The 26732-nt window shown below is 39.0% G+C and overlaps 1 protein-coding gene across 2 annotated transcripts in view; it reads left to right on the top strand.

Moving 5' to 3' along the window:
• The window catches only part of vezf1a (vascular endothelial zinc finger 1a), a 28428-nt gene extending 7151 nt beyond the window's left edge, over positions 1-21277 (top strand). Inside the window, exons 2-6 of one of the 2 annotated variants that reach the window (XM_053476045.1) lie at positions 6230-6990; positions 10534-10603; positions 12184-12349; positions 15932-15967; positions 16583-21277. In XM_053476045.1, coding sequence (XP_053332020.1) covers positions 6230-6990; positions 10534-10603; positions 12184-12349; positions 15932-15967; positions 16583-16956 — 1407 coding nt within the window. In that variant the 3' untranslated portion in view covers positions 16957-21277. The remainder of the gene's footprint in view (positions 1-6229; positions 6991-10533; positions 10604-12183; positions 12350-15931; positions 15968-16582) is intronic. The other variant, XM_053476046.1, reaches the window with a different exon arrangement.
• Positions 21278-26732: the final 5455 nt, after the last annotated feature.

The raw sequence follows: 26732 nt of genomic DNA, 5'->3' as shown, positions 1-26732 counted from the left end.
GGAAAGAAGTTACTTTAACGGCGTAAAATTGTAATCATTGTCATATTCGCTGAGAAGTGAAACACTTTACTAATGGAAAATATTCTACGTTGCCGTGGTAACACTGACTCTACAATATTTTAAGTCCAATTCCGTCAAGTAAAGACTAGTGGATCATGCCTAGTGGCCCGATATCGCCCAAGCAGGTGTACAGACAGTAGGGTGGTATGGGGTGATGATTCTCCTTTCACCGCGCCCCCCCTCCTCCACTCTCTCTTCAGCCACACTATACACACTATAGCCACACTAAACACAAGTTCCCAGGTTCCCTTGCATCTGCGAGCCAGGCTTCGGCGTCTCACCAAGGGGTGTGTATGGAGAAATGCAGCGCCTCTGACCATGAATAGAGGAACCAAATCAGCGGAGACTCTCATACAAAGACCTCCCGCCAGGCCCTGAGTGCATCACTGCGCGGATTTGGGGGGGAAAGCAACAATGGAGCAGATGAAATAAGGAGGAGAATGTTAAGGGAATTCATTTTTCTTCTCTTTCTCTGTCGTCTTTTCTCTCCCCCCGCCTCCCTCCGTCTCCGTCTCTGTCGGATGGATGGCTGAACCCGAATGCTAAAGGTCAGGTGTTTAACCCTGGGCTTTTGCGTTTGCGGAAGAGAGCGCGCGTCTTAATTGCAGCACCCTGCTTTCCCAGAGTCCTCTCCTGTAACCCATATATGGATTTTATTTTTTTTTTTAAGTATAAAAAGTTGTGAAATCAAGATATTTTGTGCACAGTGTTATTCTAATAAGGCGAAAAATATCTGAGCGATGTTTGAGGATTTAGGAAAAACAAAAAGACAGATGTTCTTTTTAAAGAAGACACTTATGAGTTTTCTGAACTGCAATTCATCAGTCCGGCATGTTTGTCAAACTTTTTTTTTACTTTAATACATCTCAGCTTCCTTGCAAGCGACTGTATTATGCCTGACGTGTCTTTCCATAGCGATTGTTTGTTTATGTCTGGAAGGCCGTTATCCAGCGGCTGCGTCCATAATGCTGATTAAGAAAGGATCGTTTTTGTGGCTGGACCCTGATGTGCGCTGGTCCTTGCTCATTTGGGATGCTCCGTTGAACAACAATAGCATGAGGAGCGTAGTGCTCTCTCCCTCCGGCGCCGTGCCTCCCAGCTATTGTGCCGACGCGTCGTCTGCAGTCATAATAATTATTATAATTATTCATTTTATTTACATAGCGCCTTTCTCACACGTAGGGTTGGGTTACAGTTATAAGGAAAATAATGTATGATGATTATAGCTTAGGGAGGGTGAGGTAGGTTGTCTGTTAGGTGTCTTAAGTGGATGCTGAATAGTGAAATCTGGTGGGAAATGTGTATCATGATGTGTACAGCGTTATGGCTGGAGGTAAAATATAGGAATCTTAGCTAGAATGTCTATTTGATTCAGTAGCAGTAATGTAGTAAGTAAAAAAACATACTTATTGTATGATTTGTCTTGAGCCAATCTCCTGCTCCATACTCCAGTCCAGTAAGTGGTGGTATTTCACCAACTGCACAAACTCTCAAAAGAAGCAGCGATACTCTTGCAAAATCCGAGTATTTGCTGAAGATTCAATCGGATTCTGTTTTCTGCTAAAGCTGTGCCTAATTTTTTTATGTCAATTTAATGCATTTAAAGTTTATAAGCTAACCTAAATAATCTCAATCGAAAAAAATGAAATTGATTCAGCTAATTGAACTCTCCCAAAAAATTTTATTGCATAATAAATTAGGGCTGAAACGGTTCCTCAAGTAATTCGATTACAAAAAAAGATTGAGGCGCAATTTACTTGTTTGGCGTGACACAGCGCGCTTCCGGATGCAAGTCGCCAGTAAACACCAACGAAGAAGAAGCGCTTACGTCACCCACAAAGCAGAAGGAGACTCAAACAGTTAGCTGTGTATTGATTTGAGGGAGCGTTCTGTCGCTGACTGAAAAATGAAAGGGAGCGATAAAAATATCAGCGGGCCAAGAGAAGAAGAAACCAGCAAGAGAAAACGACAGAAATTATCAGTAAAGACTTATGTTATGTCTGAGCTGTAGATTTTGAAACTTTTAGTTTTGAAAGTTAAGTTGCACAACTTAGTTTTTTTGATACTTAGTCGTTTGAAATACCCTTTTTTTTTTGCATCTGAGAAAAGGCTTTAAAATAAGAATGTATGGTTCTGTAATACACTTAATTCATCTCAGTCAACTTTAAGCTATTCCTTGTATTGTGAATAATGACAATGTTTATTTTTGATAAAATGCTGTATGCATTTAAAAAATAAATGTTGATTTTTCTAAAAAGAAAAACAATGAATCTTTGTTTCTCTTATATATTTTACATTGCTGTTTAATTAAGCAAATGTAAAAAAAATTTTTCCAATTAATCAACTGAATTTTTGATAAAATACTCAATTACTAAAATATTCGATAGCTACAGCCCTATAATAAATAAAACTGCACAACTCTAGAAATTCTAGAGATGATGATTTGTGCTGGTTAATTAGATAGCTAACCTATTTGTAACTCTGCAAGATGATGCTAGTTAAACGTAGAAGCTCTCATTTAATCAAACCATTGCTAGCCATGAGCTAGTTGTTGTTAGCCAGGATAGACTATATTGTAGACAAATAACTTTCAAAATGTTTGTTTAAAATTTAGGTATTCACCAATTATTGTTATTGTTAAGTGATTAGATTAGTTTAGGAATAGTACCTATTAGATAATATTTACAAGTTTGAAAGCTAAACCTTTAGCTGTGATTGTGAGTATTATTAAATACTGTAATTAGATCTTAGATTAGTTTAATTGTTTTTCTTAACACTACTATATTAATAATTATAAACATCTTCCTAAACCTCAATAGACCATTACTGTGGGAAAGTGTTTAAGGTTCTCAGGTTATACTCTTGCTAGCTAGCAATATGCTAACATCTCGTTGTAATCCTGCACGGTCTAGAATCAAACATTACACTAGAACCAAACATTACAGATTTAAGTTTTTTTCATAGAAATTCCAGATGTTTGATAATTTTCAAAAAAATAGCTGGCTGAAATGTGTGTAATTAATGTAATTATTGTCTAGGTGTGTAGCCTGTTTGCTAACTAGGTGACATTTGCGTTTAGTTTAGACTTGTACAGCCTTGGCTCAGGTCTTTAGGACAAGTTAGATCTTAGTGACTTTTTATTGTTGCATTTTTACCGGTCTGTGTAAGATTAAGATTAAATTATAATACAGCTGCAACCATTTTTTACACACCATTACCATTGTTAAAAAAGGAAATGATCAGTTATGGTTTATAATAACTTGTCTGGTTAACATTTTAAACCCTATAATGTTGGCATGCAGAACTGCAAAATAGTGTTTGATAATCGTCTTGGTAATAAAAAGCTGTTAAATTCTTATCGCTCTTGTCTGTAAATGATGGGTTTATGCTAATGGGCACATTCAAATACATTTATTAGAAATGTGAAAAATTGATTCCCAATGCTGCATGAGGGGTGAAATCGAGACCAATCATGTCTTGTTTGATCCCACGTAAGAGCAGTAGCATTGATGCTTGTTGTCCATAGAGGGGTCAAAGTGCCCATGTTGACCCCAGCTCCTTTCTGAAAGTTGAAGAGAGAGAACCAGGATGCACCATGAGAAGAAGGAAAGCTATGGCATTCATTCGGATGTTACTGAGACGCTTCAGATTGAGCATTTCCCTTCATGAAATCTGGTCACATTTCCAAATTATTGTTGTATGAAACTTTACAAGATGTGTGGATATTGTATGCAAATACGCGGTTATGGGATAGTACCGTGATGTGCTGCATCCTGAGCCGTCTCACTCCGTCGTGTTAATTATTTTCCTTCAGCGGCACATCTCCAGATGTTTTATTTCTCACTTGCTGTTTTTAAAGGGAGTTCTTCAGTATGAAAACAGTTCCTCCAAATTGTTTTGAATAATGTGTTGTGGTTTGTCAGTATTCTGTCTAATCTCCGGAGCTTCAGTAAGAGGTGCCGTGGTTGTTTGGGTGAATCATGGCATTTACGTCAACTTTCCTGAGAAATGACCTTGAAAACTATGATGAACAAAATGTTTTTTTATTTCACTGTTATGTTTTCAATTCGAATTGTTTTTACTTATTTGCGTAAATCATTACTATAACAGAGAATCTGTGTTGTTGTCCTCAGTTGCATCTTTCTAAAAGGATAATACCGCTTGGCTCAGTCGCGCTTGTGGTTCTCAGATTTCAGCCTCACACAGGTTTTCCCCTTGGCTGTGTAATCAAAAGCACACTGCAGGCCACACAGTGACCAGGGTAGGCATGCGATGGACATTCCCTCCCCCTCCCCATCGCTTCTACCATAAACAAACCTCTCCACTTTTGGGTCAAAAGGGCCTTGGCCTTAATTTCCTCCAGCCGCAGATCTTTTCCACCCCCAACGCCCGAGGGCAAATCACTTGTTTCAGAGCTTCTGTCTTGTGCCGACTCACCGCAGCCTCTGCGTTTAGCGTTGAAATGATTCTCGCCAGAGGCAGTCTTGGCGCAAAGCCTCACCCCACATGAGTCGGCTAGTTTTAAGGTCACGTGACCTGTCACGACATTATAGCAGGACGGATCTGTTTACGCCAGACAGATTTAGAAGCTCCAGTGGCACCAGGTTGTTTTCCAGACGTCAAATTTAGGGGTTTGTTTTTGCCCCGCACCCGTTGTTTGCCTGTTTACCGAATGTGGTGCGGTTGGTCCCCGAATATTTTGTTAAAGGAGTCTGGTAATTCAGTCACTTAAGGCATTCCTGACAATTAGATCTGAATCTTTCACATCTGCGTTTGTCCAGCTGACTTGATCAGTATTTTTCTAAAGGTGTCCCGAATTAAAGGACTCTCGCTGTGGGACTGTCCTTGTTAATAAACACATTGCATTCATTATCTGTAGTGCTAAATGTTAACAGAACGGGGTTGTGATGAATCACTGACTGTTTTTCGCCGTCTCGCTAATTCTCCCGGGTTGCTCATTGAGTCTGTCTCTCACTTTTACTCAGTCTCCCTCATTCACACTCTCTCCCTCACATCGAGCTGTGATTCAGCAGGTGGGAACCAGACAGAGCGGCTTGTATTTAATCTCTAAATGCGCTCGCTCTTGCGCTCGCTCTCTCTGGCTCTCTTTCTGAATCATTCACTTTCTTACTCGCTCATTCACACACTTTCCCTCCGTCTGGTTCACTCTGTCCATTTCCCATCTTTGAGAATCGCTGCTCAGAGCTGAATGTTGCTTTTGACCCACAGTAGACCACATCTTTCATTTTGAAGTACTTAAGGTTGAGTGTCACTGTTTGAACAATATTTATTAATTCATAGACTTGAAACAGCTATATTATCCTTTTATTTTTATGCCTGTTAATTACACTACCTGTCAGACGCCTGCTCTGCCAGTCGTGGTTAGTTGGTTCTTCATGGCGTAGAAGGATATGTGCTGGCAAACAAATCCGCAATGTATCTATTGATAGTACATCAATCAGCACAGGTGTTATGCCTTTGTCACTTGAGCTGTGCCCTCTTGTGTGATATTGCTTAATTTTTGAGTGAGTCTGGTCCCCTGTGGATGTGGGTGGAGTCATCCTGTAAGAGACTGCACCAATGAGGATAGAAATTTTTCATCTGAGGTTACAGGTGATCAGTAAAACTTTATATTGATATGACTTCTGGCTAAAACAGCACCCTGATTTTTCCTGAATACACGGCGCCAGCGGCGTTCAAAGTTTGTCACCTGCAAGAGGCCTGTTTAGTCTCTGCTCATTAGCCAAGCCAGTCCTGAAACATAAACAGTGTGTGATTCATTTCCTGTCTGGACGTTTGGTCTCCATCATCTGTGGTTGTGGTGGGGGAATTATAACTCCTGATAGAGGCTGGTTACTAAATAGAATGAGGCTTTTGTATAAGGAGGTGACCATAAGCAATACCTGAGAACTGTGCTTCTGTTTTGTGGCATGAGGGGAAAACCCGGGAAGTCTGCTCATGGTTTTTCTTTTTGCACTTTACCGGCATTATTTGCATTTCCTTCATCATTTTATGCTTGTCCTGACTGCACCGCTGACTCATTTGCAGATATGCACAGGACGTATTAAACTAACCTTGCCATCAAATTGAAGTAATCAAACTAACTTGCTAAACTCAGTTGTTCTTTAATCATAATTAAAATTAAGCCATTCTATTTTTCTGTCTCCAGCAGGCCAATGACGCCCTGCACCACCAGCATCCGGTGGGCCCAAACAGCCTGCTGCCACTGCTGAACGCCAGCACCGAGCCGCAGGACCAGAAGCCCATCATGCCCATCCCACTGGATCAGAAGCCTCCGGTGAGCTCCGCCGACATCCTCAAGGACAGCATGGGCAACCTGACAGGGGCTGGAGGAGGGGGTCATGGTGGAGGCGGTGGCATTGGCGCACCAATGGCCATAGTGAAGAAAGAACCCAAAAGCAAAACGCCATTTATCTGCGGCTACTGCAACAAGTCCTTTCGAGACAGCTACCACCTTCGTCGGCACGAGTCGTGTCACACCGGCGTTAAGATGGTGTCGCGACCTAAAAAGACAGCGCAAACCACGGCGCCCACGATGGTGCCACTGCTTTCAAGCATGGCGCGAGAAAACAACGTTAACCCCTCATACATCCTCACCACGGCCGCAACATCAGGTTCGGGTGTCATGGTGCCGACCTCCACGGTGGCACAGTGCCAGCCGAGTGCACCCAAGAAGCCGGCCAAGCCTGTGAAGAAGAACCACGGCTGCGAGATGTGCGGCAAGGCCTTCCGAGATGTCTACCACTTGAACAGACACAAGTTGTCTCACTCGGACGAGAAACCATTCGAGTGCCCAATCTGCCAGCAGCGATTCAAGAGGAAAGACCGCATGACGTACCACGTACGCTCGCATGATGGCGGCGTCCACAAACCCTACGTCTGCTCTGTCTGTGGGAAGGGTTTCTCCAGGTATGGCATGTAAAGTTTCTCTGTAAAGAGTGATATGTGATATGGATGTGAGCGATTTTGTTCAGTTTATTAAAAAAAGAAAGATCTTTTCTGAAGCTTCTCTGCTGTTAGCTAGGTAGTTGTCAGGATATTAATTAGTTAATTTCAACAGAAAAAGTCTTATTATTATTATTATTATTATTTTAATTTTGCATTGTTTCAGCATATTCTCTGCTGTTTAGCTACATAGCTTCCCGAATATTCTTTCTGTAGCTTGCTACAGTTCACTATAACTATTTCTTTTGTTTTTTTTTTTCATTTGGATTTTTGTTTTGGTGGTTTGGCTAAGATTATACTCGATAACAGTTTGACTATAAATATTAGGGCTGCAACAACTAATCGATAAAATCGATAATTATCGATAATGAAATTCGTTGTCAACGAATGCCGTTAGCGATTAGTTGGGCTGCTTACGTCACTGAGGCGCGCGACCACAAGATGCACAAATACACACAGATACACAGCCGCTCGCGCAATGGAGGTTCTCCAAGGTTTTATAGCAATTTACATTAAACGCCTCTAAGAAGACGGTAACCTGCACGCTATTCAAGACCGAGATTTCATTGCATGTCATGCACGAACACTTAAAAAGAAAACATGTTGGCGTTACGGATGGCAAAACGTCAGCAGGGTCGGTAAAAACTGTATCTCTTCATCGTGTAAGTTGTGTAAGTTGTATAGTTTAAGTGCTTTTATTTAAACTGTTTGCTAACTTCGGGACAGTCGCGTCGCGCTAGATCTGTTCACGTGTATCTCGCTAGCATCGCATTGCGCAATCACCTCATGAGCAATAGTGATTAGTTAAATGGCGCTATTTTAGATCAGCTTAAATTACACGGTGTGAATAACAGTAGAATATTACATTTAGTGATTGTTGTGGTTTTCAGCGAATGCAAATAACAGTATATTTGTGACTATTAACTTTTTGCATTTCTACAGTTTTTTCTATAGTCCAATAGATCAGTGTATTTTTTAAACTATATATATATATATATATATATATATATATATATATATATATATACTACATTTCATTTAAGGTTTAAAATGTCAAAATTAAAGATTATTAAACTCTGTGTGGCTTTTGCATTTTTAAAAGTTTTTTTATACATAAATAATACCCTGATTTATGGTTTTTTTTTGTTTGTTTTTTAATAGTTATAAGCAAAATATAAAATTAAAGAAGCGGTTAAGTTTTATCCGATTAATCGATTAATCGAAAACATAATCGCCCAACTAATCGATTATCAAAATAATCGTTAGTTGCAGCCCTAATAAATATTAGCAATTGTGTTATAATAAAATGATTTTTTTTTTTTTTTTTTTTTGCTAGCTTAAACTAAATTTTAAAGATTAACAGCGAATTGACTAGCTGCTCTCATTGTTAGATTTCGGTGATCTCCAAACACATTTTCTGATTAAAGTAGCACAAGGTTAACTATCATAAAACATGTATATAGAAACCCAGACTGATTTTTAACTTGATTTGAACAATTTAACACAGTTTATAACTATTAAAGCTACTTTTCAGTCACATGGGATTGCGTAGGTTAGCTAGCTAGCTAAATAAAATGCTCTCTTTACTAGTGATGGGAGGAAAAATGTATTCAGTTTTGAATCAAGATTGTTTTATGATTTGTTTTTGAAGCCACACTGACTCCAAAATCAATTTTTAAAAATTTAGAGATGAACCGATCGATCAGCCAGGGAACAGAATTGGCTGGTTTTAGTTTGATTGGTCGTGCCTGGTGATCAGCTGATCGGCTTCAGATGTAAACGATTCTGTACTGAACATTTTTTTTAATTTGTGCCTGTTAAAACCCTCTGCTCTGCCTTATAAAAATAATAATTATAGATATTATTAAAATATTTGAAGTTTAAAATTTTAAATCCGTTAAAGTTTAAAATTGCAACAAAATGGAGGGAAAAGTATTAAAATATTGAAGCTGAATATTTATAAAATCGTGACTGGTGATTCCAAACCCATCGAGCTAACAATTACACAGGCCCAAACGGTTTAAAAAACACTAAATATTTCATCTTATTTTATTTTGTAGGATGTTTTTAGTTACTTTAATTTTATGCTTTGGATGTAATGTGGCTAAGATAATGTTTTTGACTGCTCAGCTATAAATATCAGCGACTGAGCGATATGAGAATTAAATACGATTATTTTTTACCTCAGAAAAAAATAAACCAGAACTGTTTGGGTTCGTGTTTTTTCAGTTAATAAAGTTTTTGCTAAATATTTTACCTCAGAATGTGGTGATGTTAATTAGCTGCTCTGAGGCACAGCGCTTCGTCGAGTTAATGCAGGATGTTTTGAAAAATACACTGGTTTAGCTAATGAAGACTAATTAGGTAACGTATCGAGTTTTAAGTAAGTAAGAGCCTTATACTAAAGGAAAATATTTGAACTGGTTTAACGCTTGTGTATACACAGTGTGTACTTTGTATGTCCCACGAATGGGATGATGTCAGTGGTTTTTAATACTCAAGTTGTGAAATACGTGTACAAAGACGTAGCCGGCTTCACCATCTGCTCCTCCATATGACGTTAACATTGTCTAGCTCCCGCTGATTTATCTCCGCAGCCGGCTGATTTATAACCACAGTGAATAGTTGTGACTGGCTGCTTTTGTGTGCCACAGCACGCGGCGGGCCCTACCATCACGACCCGCGGGGGGGAGGGGGCCAAGCATGGCTGCTTTGATTCCCCTAGATTCATTCAGACTGCCGATGCTATCCCAAGAGATTTTGGGGGAAAAAAAGGAAGGGGGGATGCAGTAATAATGAAAAAAAAAAAAACTCCAGTGACACAGGAGTCTGGGATTTCCTCTTGCTCACCATTACACAGTCCCTGTAGATCTTCGATCGTGGCTGCTTTAAGAGCCTGCTTCATCACTCCTCTATTTCCAGGCAGCGTGCGTCAGAACAGCTCCCCTCCTCATCCCGTTCCAGCTCACGGCACTGCATGACTAATAATCTAAGGATTAATTTCAGGGTGAGCAATGCGAGTCGAGAAGAAAGGGATCCATTTTTAGCACGCCAACTGTTCACTCGCGCTCGAACTCTCCTCGCAGGACGTTTCGGCGCGTAACATTGAGCTTGCTTGCTCAAAAATCTCCAAGTTGAATACCCTCACAGCAGGCCGGGGTCAGAGTGCAGCAACAGGAGGCCTGTTTATTTATTTCTTCAGTCATTTAAAAGTATGTAGCCCAAGTAGAGTGGAAAGGGCTACTGTTTTTTCCTTTAGCAAATAACGAGTGATGGTGAGAGAGGGACGTTGATCGGGCAGCTGTTCTGGATCAGCGCACCCTCGGAGACATAATATTGAACTTTTCTCTTTTTGCAAAATTACAGCCGGCATTAATAAAGAACCACAACAACAAAGCAATCCTGCAGATTTCAGATTTTTTTTTTTCTTAACTTACTGTAATAGATCTGTTTATCATATCTAAAGATCTCACTGACTTCCTGTTTAATTTCTTTCCTTCTCCCTAGGCCTGACCATCTCAGCTGCCATGTCAAACATGTGCATTCCTCAGAGAGACCGTTTAAGTGCCAAGTAACGGTACGGACCTCAGCATCACCTTAACACACACGTGCACACCCACACATATCGGCCTTCTTTTTTAAATAAATAAAAATAAATAAATAAAGACTTTGGTGCTTTTGTCTCACCTTGGTGCTTTCATGTCAGATTTGATTTTCTAATCTGAATCAGAAAAGAACCTTTATAAAATTCATTTCCCTTATACACACTGATGACAAATGAAACCAAAACTAGGCTGCTTCATCCTTTTGGGGGTTGTTTATTTTTGCTTCAATGCCGTGAATCTACTAGAGACGAGTGTAAATTCAAATTAATCCAAAGTTCTCCCGAGTGAGTGCCTTTATCCCATAATAATTTGGTCTCCTTTAGGATGACTTCGCCCACATCTCAAGAGAACAATGCTTATTGAATGATTTTGATGACAATGAATATATTCAATCAATATATTATATAGTCTCTACACTCACCAGAAGTCACTTTTATGGCACCAGGATGGTTCTGGAGACCCACTTTAAAGGTGCACAGAGTGTTCGTTTGTTTTTGGACTTGCTGTGCATCAGTGTCTGCCAGACTTACTCGTTTGTAATACACAAAAGTCATTGCAGCAAATTATCCAGGTCACTGCAGCGAACTGCATATTTACAAGATATTCACTTTAGCAAATGGAAATAGTTTAGTGCCAAAGATGACGTTTGCATTAATAAGTGCACCCTTATTTATATACCGTGCTGTACAAAAGTCTTTTATATAATTTTTATTACTAATTGTTATATTTGTTTATCATATCTGCAAAACCATTTGCAAACATACTTTAAAAATGAATAAATAAATAACATTAATTTAAAAAATTGCACGTCTGTAAAGAAAGCAACATATTACATGACAGAGCAGTTGTCATGTGGAAAACACTAATGTAATCTCCTAGGTTTTGCATGAAAATAGCAAGGGTCAAGTGTGACAAAGTTACCAGAAAAAATCTGGCATTTTCTCCAGCATGCTCAGTAAAACCTGACATCTGTTTTTAGTTTTAAAACTACACAAATCTGAATCGAACACTACTCTTACTTTTCAAGCAAAGTATTTTCAGTTTTAGTGCTCTTTCTGGGAGTTTATTTTTTGTAGAAATGTTTTAAAAAGCATCTTTACTTATGGGATTTTTTTTTTTTGTTGTTCCTAAGATGTTTGCACAATAATAAAAGTTTTACTGAGCGTCCTGGAGAATATGCGCTCTTCTGGTAGTCTTGTCACACATTTCTATTTTTTATTCAAAACCATTAAAAAAAAAAAATTAAACAAACATTTATGCTTCCATCTGAAAACTGGTCTGGCATTTTATATATTGCTTTCTTTTTGGCCATGCAAATATCCTTCTGTAATATTTATTGATAAATTAAGTTATGTTTATGAATAGTGGTTTAAAATATTAAATCATTAAGGATAATACGGTATCTGAGACCTTTTCCAGTACTCCAGATGTAGACCAAATCTTAGTAGTAGCCAGTAAGATTGAACACCTTCAAGTGAATTACAGTCTGAGTATATTTTAAGTTTGACCATGAGGTTAAGTTAATTAAAGACTCTGTTCTTCACCTCTGCAGGCCTGCACGTCGGCCTTTGCCACCAAAGACAGACTGCGCTCTCACATGATCCGGCATGAGGGCAAGGTCACGTGCAACATCTGCGGCAAGATGCTCAGCGCCGCCTACATCACCAGCCACTTAAAGACGCACGGCCAGACGAACTTCAATAACTCCTGTAACAAAGGTAGGTTTGCCGCCTTTAGTGCTGATAGCGCAACATGTCGCAGAGCGGGAGAGCTGATCTGATCAGTGTCGGAATATTGGGGCAAAGGGACCAAATTTATTATTATTTTTTTTTCTTTTCTTGATTATTTTCATCTACCCTTAAATCAAATCCCCTGATCAGCAGTTCTAATTTGATATACACTCACCTAAAGGAGTATTAGGAACACCATGCTAATACGGTGTTTGACCCCCTTTCGCCTTCAGAACTGCCTTAATTCTACCTGGCATTGATTTAACAAGGTGCTGAAAGCATTCTTTGGAAATATTGGCCCATATTGATAGAATAGCATCTTGCAGTTGATGGAGATTTGTGGGATGAACATCCAGGGCACGAAGCTCCTGTTCCACCACATCCCAAAGATGCTCTATTGGGTTAAGATCTGAAATCTGGTGACTGTGGGGGCCATTTTAGCACAGTGAACTCATTGTCATGTTCAAGAATGTTGTGACATGGTGCATTATCCTGCTGAAAGTAGCCATCAGAGGATGGGTACATGGTGGTCATAAAGGGATGGACATAGTCAGAAACAATGCTCAAGTAGCCCGTGGCATTTAAACGATGCCCAAATGGCACTAAGGGGCCTAAAGTGTGCCAAGAAAACATCCCCCACACCATTACACCACCACCACCAGCCTGCACAGTGGTAACAAGGCATGATGGATCCATGTTCTCATTCTGTTTACACCAAATTCTGACTCTACCATTTGAATGTCTCAACAGAAATCGAGACTCATCAGACCAGGCAACATTTTTCCAGTCTACAACTGTCCAATTTTGGTGAGCTCATGCAAATTGTAGCCTCTTTTTTTCTATTTGTAGTAGAGATGTGTGGTACCCGGTGAGGTCTTCCGCTGTTGTAGCCCACCGCCTCAAGGTTGTGCGTGTTGTGGCTTCACAAATGCTTCGCTGTATACCTCGGTTGTAACGAGTGGTTATTTCAGTCAAAGTTGCTCTTCTATCAGCTTGGATTAGTCGGCCCATTCTCCTCTGACCTCTAGCATCAACAAGACATTTTCGCCCACAAAAATGCTGCATACTGGATGTTTTTCCCTTTTCACACTATTCTTTGTAAACCCTAGAAATGGTTGTGCGTAAAAAATCCCAGTATCTGACCAGATTGTGAAATACTCGGCTCGTCTGGCACCAACAACCATGCCACGCTCAAAATTGCTTAAATTACCTTTTTTCTCATTCTGACATTCAGTTTGGAGTTCAGGAGATTGTCTTGACCAGGACCACACCCCTAAATGCATTGAAGCAACTGCCATATGATTGGTTAATTAGATAACTGCAATAATAAGAAATTGAAGAGGTGTTCCTAATAATCCTTTAGATGAGTGTAGTTAAGTTCACTACTACTAATATTTACCTCATCCTCACCTAGCTAAGTTTCCATGTTCTTTCAGTTGTGTATTTCTTGAGCGTTTCTCACTGGCCACTTTAGATCCTTTTTAATATCTTGTTTCTCAGCTTGGCAGTGGCCGTTGTGGCTTTTTTTTGCGTCACGGTTAATTGCATTAAGGTCTTAAATTAGCTGAGCTTTGCAGCGGAGAGCCGGTTGCATGCACAGACTGACCTCACTGAGTACTGTACATGAGCACAGAGTGGTCTGTTCCATTTGGTGCTTTTTAATTATACACACTGGATGGAAGGGCCTTTAAAAAATTTTTTTAAATAATGCAGTTTTTGCCAGCGGCACGGTGGTGTAGTGGTTAGCCTGGTCGCCTTTCACCTCCAGGGTCCGGGTTCAATTCCCGGTCAGGCTCGAGTCCCGTCTCTGTGCGTATGGAATTTGCATGTTTTCCCCATGCTTGGTGGGTTTCCTCCGGGTACTCCGGTTTCCTCCCACAGTCCAAAGACATGTAGATAAGGTTAATTGGTGTTTTCAAATTGCCCTAGTGTGTGAGTGAGTGTATGTCTTTGTGCCCTGCGATAGATTGGCACCCTGTCCAGGGTGTACCCTGCCTCGTGCCCTAATTCTCCTGGTGTAAGCTCCAGGTCCCCGTGACCCTAAATACAGGATTAATGACGATAAGTGAGAGAGAGTGAGGTTTTGTCTTATGAGACAAATTATGTTAAAGCTGCAGTCATACAAGTTGTGATTTGAAAATGAAGATTTCTTTGAACAAAGAGTGATGAGGTAACATCTGTACACATCTGTAGCATTTATTTAGCCACAGTATTCAAAAGAGCAAAAATCTCTCACACAATCATTGCGCAGAGGGGTGTTCAAGTCAAACCAGGACTTTTGATTATGCAGGTTAACAGAACACCGTTACACCGGCTAAACTAATGCACTTATCCCAGAGTTTCACATTTCTCTGCATGCCGGAGACATGATTATGATCAGCCTGTCTCACCTTTGAAAATCGGGCATCCCAGGAACTCCTTTAATGACCCAAACATGTGGACCTGGCTTGGAGCGAGGTCAGGACTGTGCGGGGGACTTGGCAATAACTGTAGTATGGCCTTCTTTAAAACGTTTGCACCGTTCAAATGTTTTACTGCTGAGTCTCATCACTGCTTTAAGTCTTCTGTAAATATCTATCAGTTTATATCTTCATTCCTAAGAAATTTTGAGAAAGTCCTGGTTTGATTTTAAACATTAACAAAAATCCTAAATGAATTGGCCAGTAATTAGTATTTTTTTTTTTTATATAGAGTGACTTTACTTTAGTTGATGCTACAGATTCTTTTTATCTAACATTAGATTTAAAGATCTGAGACCTGAGACATTTTGCCCCCAATTGTCATGAAAACAGTTCTCGAACCTAATCGGTCAGAGTGTCTTGATTTTTATGCGGTAACAGCAGTGACGTTTCCCTGTAAGGCGATGTAAATTTAAATATTATTCAGGAGAATTATCTGATGTGACGGCTTTAGAACAGAAAGCTTTCCACAACGGGACAGGAGAGTTTGCATTTTGGTTTTCCTTTTCAATTAGATTTAGTTTTAATACTCATCCATGAAGTTTAGCCCTGTCTTTTATGCCATGTTGTAACAGTTCATCTTGTGTGTTAGATAACAGACATGTACAGATTTTTAATAATGATTCATCGTGGTTATGTGCATTGATGGTTGGTCCGCAGATTTTACAGCGCTGACTAAAATAAGATCCATGTGTGTAAGATTAGCTGGCTGTAAAAGCTTCAGCGGCATTAAAAAATGTCACACAAATGCGTTACTGTTGCGCCACTCGGAAGCTTCTGCACTCGTTACAGAATCTTGGACCGATCAAACAGACAATTCTGGTTACTGGCCAAACAACTAGTTTATCTTTATTATAAACAAAATAGGTTTTAAAAAAACATGGCGATACGTGAAACCTTACAAAAGAATCGCAATTCAAAACTGAATCGTCTGACTGCACTGACAAATGCATACTAAGCCACTTTAAATCTAATAAAGACGCTCCATTACCAGGCCAAAGCCTGGCGGAGTGTGTGATGTGAGGTTGAGGAGTGTGACGTCTTTCAGAGTCCCTCCCACAGCTGCGGCCATCCGGCCATCGTAACACTCTGTGTCTGTATTTCTGAATAGGGGACTGGCAGTGGAATTCTTCAGTCCTGCAAAAAGGTAAAAAAAAAAAAAACTGATTCGTGTGATGATGATGATGATGATGATGATGATTTTTATTTGTATGATGTCTTTCTCAAATCCAGGCTGAGTGGGATCCGCACAAACACTACAGACATAATAAATGGAAATTGGATTTAAAAAAAGAAAAGAAAAAAAACCCACTGGATTATTCCTTTAACGATGATGAAATTTACTTGCAATACCGCTCATGCAAAACAAAAATATAGCTCCAAAACTATCACTGGAAATGATATGGGATGGGAGAATGAAATACCAGTTCAGTCAGGGAGAATAATTTTACAATACACTTGTTTTTTTATTTGTTTTTATTGTTAAAGCAAATAAAACCAGTAATTTATATTTATAATAATAGTTTAAATGTAGACTTAAATGTTTCTCCTTTTTCTATACTATTATAAAAAAATATAGGAATAAATTAAGTACATCACTATATGCCATATAATGTGTATCTTTAACTTATTTGAAATTAGATTTTCATTCATTTTCAGGACCAGTGGATTTGCGTTCATTGGACGTCCTATAACTCAGCAGATTTGGTTAACCAAATTTGTTTTTTTTTCTCTCTATTTTGTTTTTGTTTGTTTATTCCAGACAACAACGAGATATGCCACTCAGGCACGGCCACGCCCGTCACGATTTCTGCGCCAGCCACTTCACAGATGAACCGCATCAACGCGAGCACTGCCGTGACCATCGGCGCTCAGATGAACCTGAGCACCACGGTAAACACGGTGAACATCACGTCAGCGCCAGTGAGTTTGCAGCACCCGGTGACCATCACGGGCCCGGTCAACATCGCCTCCGTGAACATCCCAGCCACGGCGTCGGCCATGAACATCGCCCACCCGGTGGCCATCACCACGCCCATGTCCATGAACATCGCCGCGCCGCTCAACATCGCCATGCGCTCCATGGACAGCATGCCCTTCCTCTCGCAGGTCCTGCCTTCCTCGCCTCCATGGTGAACCGCATCGGAACCTGACCTTAACCTGATTCTCCTAACCAGCTGACTCCGCCCCCACAATCCCCAATCAATGAGTGTTTACGCTCGTGCCGCGGCCGTACAAGCCGCTTCTCGAGCATCGCTGCAACGACGATGGAGTTTTATTTTTTTTGAAGGATTTCTAACCTAGATTTGATTCGTTCATGGTTTGATGACGAATATTTAGTGACACTGAGCGCAAGCAGACCTCATTGAGGGTTTTCAAGGACAAATGCAATAAGTGCTGATTTTTTTATACATACATATATATATTTTTGGTCAGGTCCATAAGTATTTGAACAGCGACGATTTTTATATTTTTGCTTCTGTACGCTACAGCAATAGATTTGAAATGAAAATGAAGTCACTGTCCAAATACTTACGGACCTGGCTGTGTGTATATTTTTCCTTCCCAGGAAATTGGGATTCCTTCTTCTTCTTTTTTTTTTCTTCGTTGTTTAGCTGTAGCCTGTTAATCAGTATTTAATTTTCTTTCTAAGGAAATGAGTTTTAAAGGCATAAAGGCTTTTTATAAGAGGGAGGTTTTAATTTTTTATTATTTTTTTTTTTTACAGGAAATGGAGGGTGATTTATGATTTGAGGTACCATAACTGTATTTTACTGTACAGTTGCCTATGCTGATGCTTGCCAACTACAGTTTCTTTTTTTTTAATGGCTGCAGTGTTCATACACTGACTTGTGACTGTTATTTTCTTCATGCGTTGTTTAATAAGGACGGCTGGGGTGTGCTTTGTTTACTCGAACAACAGTTACTTTATTATTATTATTATTATTTTTTAATCAGGAATGGATAGAGGAAAGATTCTTGCACTGAAAGCATACCCCTTGTGTACAACAACAGTATTATCAACGATCAAACCTGTTTCGGGGAACAAGCCTGGACAGACCCGGGCCATCTCGTGACTGGCAAAAGCTGCACCTCAAAAAAACTCGAGTTCAATTTGATTTGGACTGGATTCATGTCGAAAAGACTAGTAGGTAGCATTTTATACCCTTGTGTGTTTTTTCTTTTAACCTCACAATGAACTTTTTTTTATCCTATAAACAAGGGCCCTGTTAGGAGTAATTTTCTACTCAGGAAACCCCGTCAACTACTTTAAAATATAATTTTAATAATAATATCCAGCAGCCTGGAATCTTGTTCTTAGTTTTGTTTTGTAAATATGTTTTGTTTTTTTTTTTGGTTTTTTTAATGCGCCCTGTTATCCCTCATTATAATATTGGGGGAAAACTGAACAACAGTTCTCACCGTCCATTATTAATGGAACACTTCCATCTTTGCTCTTAAAGGGAACTCTGACTCTCTTGCTTTGCGGTTTGAAGCACGCCCTCATCGACCTTCCATCATCATTTGCATGTGCATGTCTTCTGGGTGGCGACTTGCAGAAAAAGCCGATGACGATTAACTTTATACTATTACGCTGGATTACATTGCTATTCAAATGAGTACTATAGGTCCTCATTTGGTTCCTTATATAGGTCCTTTTGTCTTTTAACATGATCAAGAATTGGAAGATGATAGTGAGCTGCTCTGTCAAACAACCTTATATGTACATCTACAGTAGGGATGGGAATCATCAGGGGCCACCCGATAAGATACTATCGCGATACCTAGGTGGCGATTCGATTTGTACTGCAATTCTGTAAATGTCGCGGTTTTATTCATATCACAATTCGAAATATATATAATATTAGATTTTGTTACAATTCCAGCCAAACTTGGCAAATAATCTGTTCCTACCACGCAGGACGATGTGCTACCTGCCAGGGTGTAAATAGTTTAGAGAGCACCACCTGTAGGATTATAGAGGAAAGCCAACATTTCACCACCTCTAAGGCAAACATATATAAATTTAAAAAAATATTTTAGAACATCAATTTTGGAGGCAGTGTGCCAATACATGAATTGTCACATGAAAGAATCGCAATACATCTCCCCGCATCCCTAGTATACAGTGTGTGTGTATATAGGCGGTGGGTGGTGCATTTAACATAAAAGTCTTAGAAATTAATTTTCATGTACAGATTGAGAGATTGGCTACATTACCACAAAAATTAAACATTTATAATTAAACAGTTTTAAATATGAAATATTTTTGGTCACATTAACTTCTCTGAATCCTAGGGATGGGAATCACCAGCGACCATCCGATCTCTACTAAATACCATCCTCCATGAACTTGCATTTTGTTGCAATACCAATCATTTCTAAATCTACAAGGCTCCTTTATAACAGTATGTAATTTTATGTCTTCATAACATAACAGTACGTAATTATGGACTGTATGAATGCCGTACAAAGCCGGTACTTGCTGTATCATGACCATGGTACCTGTGCACCGGGTCCAAGCTGGTGATTAATAAAAGACAATTAGATTTTAAGAGGCATGGTCTTGGATATATGAGGTAGATTTGACATACCTGATGCACTGTCAGATATCAGTGCTGTAGTGAATGGTGCTAAAGCCGGAGTGAAACGATCACAATGCACTGAACGATAATGTTTATACATGGTGCTCATATGGCTTTAATGAATACGGCAAGAATTCGGTCTCATCTACGACTGGTTTGATCTTTACTGGCTGTAAAATGCGAGCCAACCCTAAATCATGAGGGCGGGACCTAAACGCATTTTTTAGTGCACCCCCATCAGCCGCACTTTTAAAGCTGATGCGGCTCTGAGATTAACTATTTAAGGCTACAAATATCATGCTGAAAGTGGACGAAATTATGAAAATTTCCAGGAATCTGGAATGTCAAAAAAAATATATATATTGCATAATTTAAACTAACTAGTGACAGCTTTCAACTGGTGTCCTTTTCACTAACGTCTAAAATATTCAATGTTTTAATCGCTATTCTCACACCAGTTGCTGTGTTGCGACGCCAGCAATTAAAAGCTTAACACTTTTTCTCAGTATCACCCTACAATATGAAGACACCACACATTAGCTAGTGCTAATGCAATAGGATTGCTAGGTCTTGTTCATTTAGTTATTAATTTTTAATGACTACAGCGCCACCTGCAGTATTGGAGCACTAACGGCTAGACAGCAAGCACATGACGTTGGTTTCATTTCTGCATTAACTATGCTAAGGTCTTTAGGGTGACATTTAAGCCATCTTTCTTTTATGAAGGTAAGACAACAAGGGCATGTTTACAAACTGGATTTTTTTTTTTTTTTGTGTTTCTTTAAACCAGAGGATTGTCACTACTTAAACACGGCATTTAAGAGACGGGTCCAGAAGGAAGCGTACGCTGTTGGTCAATACGAGGGTCCAGAGCCCTGCTAATGTGATGTTAGGTACACTGTGTAATCCAGTGTCGGTACACAGCTTTGTGATGATATTGCTTTTTTTTTTTCTTTTTTTTTTTTCTTTTTTTCACTCCATGTCACTAAAGTGAGGAAGTTCTTAAGTGATGCAGACACAACACTAACGTTTCTAAGAGGTTTATTTTGGTCAGTAGTTTAAGGCATGTGCCGATAATCGGTTTTACGATATACTGCAATAATTACATGCAATATTCTTATTGTTATTGTAGACGCGTCACAGAATGATCCAAGCTTTTATATATATATATACATCGCCATATATATATATAAAGGTAGTATCTTGTGTGTCAAGTTTACAAAGCAAGTCTCCTGCCTTAATTAATTGCTATAAACTTTAATAATGAGTTTATACTGATTAAATATCGGCACATGCCTAAGCGGACGCTGATGTCGAACGCGTTCAGTGTCTTTTTTCTGACAGGAATTACATTCCCCGATCACCAAAAAAACATGTGCATGTAAGGGTTTGTTTTAGTTCCTATCTTTGGTTTCGAAGAGACTGTTGGTGTTGCCTTTTATGTATTTTGTCGTTTTTTTTTTTCTCGTCTTTTTTCAATTGCTGTCCCATTTATTTGCCAAGTTCACACTTGTTTTAAACTCTGAGTTGAGTTGTATTTCAGTTTTTAGTGAATGAACAATTTGGGAAACCCCTGTGAAGGCAGTTGAATGTATATCTTTGTACAAAACACGGTTTAGCTCTGAGGACATGGTAGTTACCGTACGAATAGACACACGTGAGCGACAGAGACGCGAGATAACCTTTTTATTAGGACATTAACAACAGTAATTTTTTGTATATATGAAGACTAGGCTTTCTGATTAGCAGAAAGAGAAAACATTCCTACATTTTTTTAAATGTATGTTTGTCAAAGAGTTATGTAAACATGCGCAATGTTTTATGTGCCTTTTATTTGGGTTGTCTAAATAAAAGAAAACTATAAAACATGATATTTGTGTGTATGTTGGTTTTGGTGTGGTGTTTGTGTTGTTTTCTTTTTGTACATCCTGAATATAGCACCGCTTCATTCAGACACAAGTTCACGTTCACACGTGGGATAATGCACACATCCTGTCCAGCTACTGTAGCTTTCTAGAAGAAATCCAAAGAATTTGGAGGAAACCTGAAATAAGGGGGACATGACATACTTAAGCGATATAACACAAGAGAGAACGCTGTTCTACTGAAGATCAGCACATCATTCTGTGACTACCATCCCTTGTTCCACACACCAAGTAGTGCCATTCATCAGGGGTTTGAGAGGGATTAGGGATTGTGTTCGAAGTTAGTTAGCTTTGTAGGTTGTGTCAGAACAACACAGACGGTTCAGAGGTGATTCAGGACGACCTGGAAGCAATTACTAAGGAGACAGTTTGAGAGGTATTGTTTGAGATTGAGATTGCATTGTTTCACAATGACAACATTGTGAGATATTTTCTTGGTTGGTTTTAAATCCCTGCTTTTCATCCTTTTACCATTTTCTATATTGGTCAGGGTTTAAACAAGCCAATTATATTTCCCCCTATTGTGACCTCATGTGAGAAGATACCCCTCCCCTGGCTTGTTCTAAACTCTGCTGTTCTCTGGAGGGGCGTGGCTCTCAATTTGGGGGAGGTCTCATACCTGTGTTGATGTTTAAGAAATTGTAATACATGGGACCTTTAAAATTAAAGGTGGATGATAAAAATACTGGCATTAATAAATGAAACTCTTGGAGGAGAAAGTTTTGATTGTTTTGGGGTAGTACCTTCTCGAACCTTCAACTTCTGATGATGAAGGAGCATCTAGTAAATAATTATTGTAAAAACAAACAAAAAAAAGTAAATGGACACAATTAATTGAGATGTGTGTAAGTAAGATTTATATATTTTTATATATTTATATGTTCCCATCAGGACCCCAAGAAGGCATCCATCTTGGAGATCTCAGTCGCACAAGCGGCTCTGAACGCTGACCTTTGATCCGAATCTCACCAGATATCTTGCTAATGTATTCCGCATGACGGAATCACAAAAAGGTCACGGACATAACAGTGGAAAAATCAATATCTCCTTTTCTCGCCTAAACCGCTGAAGCGACAGGACCAGGCTGTGCCACACCGCGATATGCTAAAAAACCCAGGGTTAGGGGTTAAAGCAGTGCCTGAAAATAAAGTCTATTCTTTAATCTTTTATTCATAGGGCTCCATCTGGTGCCTCCATCTTCCCTTCCCCCACCGGATTTACTGGATTCGATGTAGAGTCTCCATAGTCTTTTTTTTTTTGAGAAAGCAGTTTGTAGCAGAACTACAGACGTGCACAAACAAGGACATGCGTCCCATACCCTCCCTGATTTTCCCTCAGAAAGTGTGACTATATGCTTTGTGATAAACACACATTCCAATATCAGTAGATCAGCATGGAGATACCAGGGTTTCAGTTAAACTAACATTTATTTACAAGTGTAGGGCTGCTGTGATTGGAGACAGAATTTTTGTGTGGAAATAAGAGTATATCCATATCAATGTACATACAGTATAGTTGTATAGTGGTAGTATAATTATATATATATATATATATATATATATATATATATATATATACACACACACACACAAATATAAAGGATTTTTTAAATTAAATTATAGAACTATATTGTTACTTTTTATTTAAATTTTTATTTATTTAATTTTTCATTATTTAATATTTTTTATGTATATATTTTATTCATATTTTTGATTGTTTTTTTTTTGTTTGTTTGTTTATTCATAAGTTAATCTTGGTAAATTACCTCAAAACTTTTTATACTTTTATCATAAAATACATTTTTTAGATCCTAAAAATCATAATAGTTCTATCATAAAAACTCGGATGGATTTTTAAATACCATGTGGCAGTTACATTAGCCTACTTATGTCTGTGTGTGTGTGTGTGTGTGTGTGTGTATTTACAGATAAAAGCGTGGCTAATTCTGCATGTCTTGGTGTAATCACTGGGATGTTTGGTACAGTCCGCTCTCTGTAATCTCTCAGTGTGTGTGTGTGTGTGTGTGTGTGTTGCTCTAATCTCTGGGCCAGAGCAGGTGCTTTTGGTTTCAGCTCTTTTGTTTCAGCCGCTTTTTCTCGGGACGGGGATAAAGAGGGCGGGGTCACGTGACCCGTGTGCACAATACCGCTGTGCGCCATCTGCGCAGCGCAATAACCTGATCAAACACACCGGGCAGCTGCGCGCGCTCCCGACGCGCCGCGCCTTTATTGTATATACACACACACACACATTACTCACGCGCTTACTGGGCCTCACGACGCATTACCGGATTAATCAGTCATACTGCAGTTAGTTAGCACTCGGTTATTACTGATCTACTTGCTATACAACTTTTTATACACAGGTGGCGTCAGTGCGCAGGGCAATAAAACACCACAGAAACATCAAAGGCTTTCTGAGGAAAAAAATGCACGTGCATTAAACAATCTGTATAAGTTGTTTATACAGGAATTATTACTATATGTAAAACCTATATCGATAAAAGAATGGGTTTTGTCTGAGTCTCAGAGAAATTTTCTGTCTGTCTGTCTTGAATTGAATGACTTTGCCAGTCCCAAGGTTTTCGTCTAAAGTTAAACCTGCGCCATAAATAAAATAAAATCAAAAAGTTGAGTAGAAGTGACATTATGAGCAGTTTTGTGCCAGATTCAAAATCCCAAGTTAGGACAGCGTACTGTTCATGTGTCAAACTGTGGGCGCGTCTTAAATCGACCGCTGGACAGAATTTATCGAAACATTGAATACATTCCCGAGGTTTAACCTGCACCCGCATAAGTTGAGTAAAAGTGATGTTATGAACAGTTACTGTATGTGCTTGATTTAATAATCTACGGTATTTTAAAATAAGCTACTAATGCGCTACTTGCTCAATGTAAACAAACACCAGCACCAATAGATATTAGTTAGAAAAGCTTAACGAAATATTTAAACAGGGATTACTTCTTATTTCTATTGCTGAAATAACAGCGCTGAAGTGGTATAAATTAATTTTAACAAGTTGGAGCAGTTTTAAGACAAAACTTAATCTTTATCCGATCTACTAATCTGTAATAATAATATCACTGATTACTCACGCTGATTGTATTGACACTAGTATTAAACATAATAAAATCAATCTAAAAGTAAAGTACATAGAACATAGTATGGTATGGCCACTTTTGAAGAAATCGCCATTGATGGTCTGGCCCCTAGGGACGGCCTCTCGATATGCAATGATGCAAATGTCGAAAAGGACAATGAGCATGCACATGGTTAAGCTGCCTTTTTTAGCCGTGGAGATGATGGGCTCTTCCACAGTAAAGACTGTTGCTTCATCTCAGTTTCGTATCCATACATCCAAGTTTTGTCACCGGAAATGATCCTCGACATGAAGGACGGGTCATCCATGACACACTGACTGAGTTCTAGGCAGACTTCCATGCAATGTTCCTTCTGCTCCTGGGTCAGCAGCCTGTGGCAGCAACTTGGCAGCATATTCAGATCATATTCATACGTGAGACTGTGACTGTTCCGTATGACACACTGATAATGGCAGCAGTGATTTCTCTGACGATCATCATGCACAAGTTGCTGAATGGTTTTGTCATTTTCGGGGGTTGAGCTCGTTGAAGGTCTTCCTGATCTCTTGTCGTGTTCCAGTGATGTTCTTCAGCTCTTGAAGCACAAGTCCAACTCAAAACACACTCGAACGATTCGTTGCAACATCGCCGTAAACTTGCCAAACCACGTCAGATGTCTCTGTATAAAAGTTCTAATTATCTGTCCATGATGAATTAGCAGGCATGGTATTGCATGTTTTCAGACTTGCAGCAGTTGCACAGCTCCCAGTGGACACAGGACAATGTCTTTTGGCACACTGACTTATAAAGGTTGCATGAAGCCTTGTGCTGCCATCTGTTGACTGGTTACAAAACGAGTCTCAAAACATTTTGTAGGGCTTATCCTACTGTACATACAGGGTTTTAGAAAGGTCAAATTATTGATCTGGATCAGATAAAGAAAACAACTAATTTACTGAAATTGGGATAATAAGTGTCCAAAATGTTAGGAACACCTAAAGGAATAGTTTGAACTGTGGACATTATGGTGAAGTTGCACTGTAAAAAAAAAAAAAAGAAAAAAAAAGAAAAAGAAATCACAGTTATGTTTAATAGTTAAAATAAGATCAGCCAGGATACAGCGCCCTTGGAGCGGATAGGGAGTGCATGAGTTAGTAAGTGAGAGAATTTATTATTTCATTATGTTCCTCATGATTATCTTAGGTAAATATGTTTTTAATAAGTAGTTTATTATATGTAATTATATTCAGCATGGTTAGAATTGTATGTATATGTGTATATTATATGTATGTATCGTAGCCTATTTCAAAGAATTATCACAATTTATTACAGTGCAGGCAAAGGGATTTTTCCCCTTCCTTGTTTTTTTTTTTTTGCATATTTATATCAAGAGTGGAACGATGCACAATGACGACTCATTCAGGAGCTCAGAAAAGGAATTCAGAAAGCATCTAAAGAACTGCAGGCCCCACTTACCTCAGTTAAGGTCAAGGTCAGTTAAGGTCAATGATTCAACAATAAGAGAGAGATTGAATTAAAGCAATTCTGAAAAGAAGACTAAGCCAAAATTCCTCCACAGTGATGGGAAAGACTCATTGCCAGTTATCACAAACACTCGACTGCAGTTGTTGATGACAAGAGTGGCACAACCAGTTATTAGGGTTAGGGGTCAATTACTTTTTCACATAGAGCCTGGTAGGTTAGGACAGCAGTTTTCCCTTTATAAATAAAATCAAAATTTTTTAAACTGCATTTTGTATTTAATTGGGTTATCCTTGTGTAATATTAAACTTTGTTTTAAGATCTGGATCATTTATATCTAAACGCAAAAAAATCAGGAGGGTGCAAATACTTTTTCATGGCACTGTATATACCACACGATTATTATCAATTATATTCCACATGATTTGTTTACTATCATCTTCCATTATTTCACATAATAATTACATGTAATAATATTCCACATGTTTTTTAACCATGTTATACAAATTAAATTTTATCATTATATTATCATTCACGCATAGAGGTACTGTACAGTATTCCCCATCATTCTTTAACTATCACATGTAATTATATTTCACATGATTTATTTATATACAGTACACATGATCCCGTCCCAACATGACTGATTAATTTTCACAGGAAGTGACGTTTCACTGAGCAACCTATTGAATTGTCATCACCTGCCCCGTGAATCTTTATGGAGGACTCATGTGATGTTATAAGCTGGTGATTTGGGTCAGGTGTGTGAGAGCGGGAAAACACCAACCTAGTGCAGGATCAGTCCTGCTGTCAGATGCAATGAGCTCGTCTATCCGCTA

Source organism: Clarias gariepinus, chromosome 17 (assembly GCF_024256425.1).
Source record: "Clarias gariepinus isolate MV-2021 ecotype Netherlands chromosome 17, CGAR_prim_01v2, whole genome shotgun sequence".
NCBI classification, from domain to species: domain Eukaryota; kingdom Metazoa; phylum Chordata; class Actinopteri; order Siluriformes; family Clariidae; genus Clarias; species Clarias gariepinus.
The sequence above is the reverse complement of the archived record's forward strand: the minus strand, read 5'-3'. Positions and strand labels throughout refer to the sequence as shown.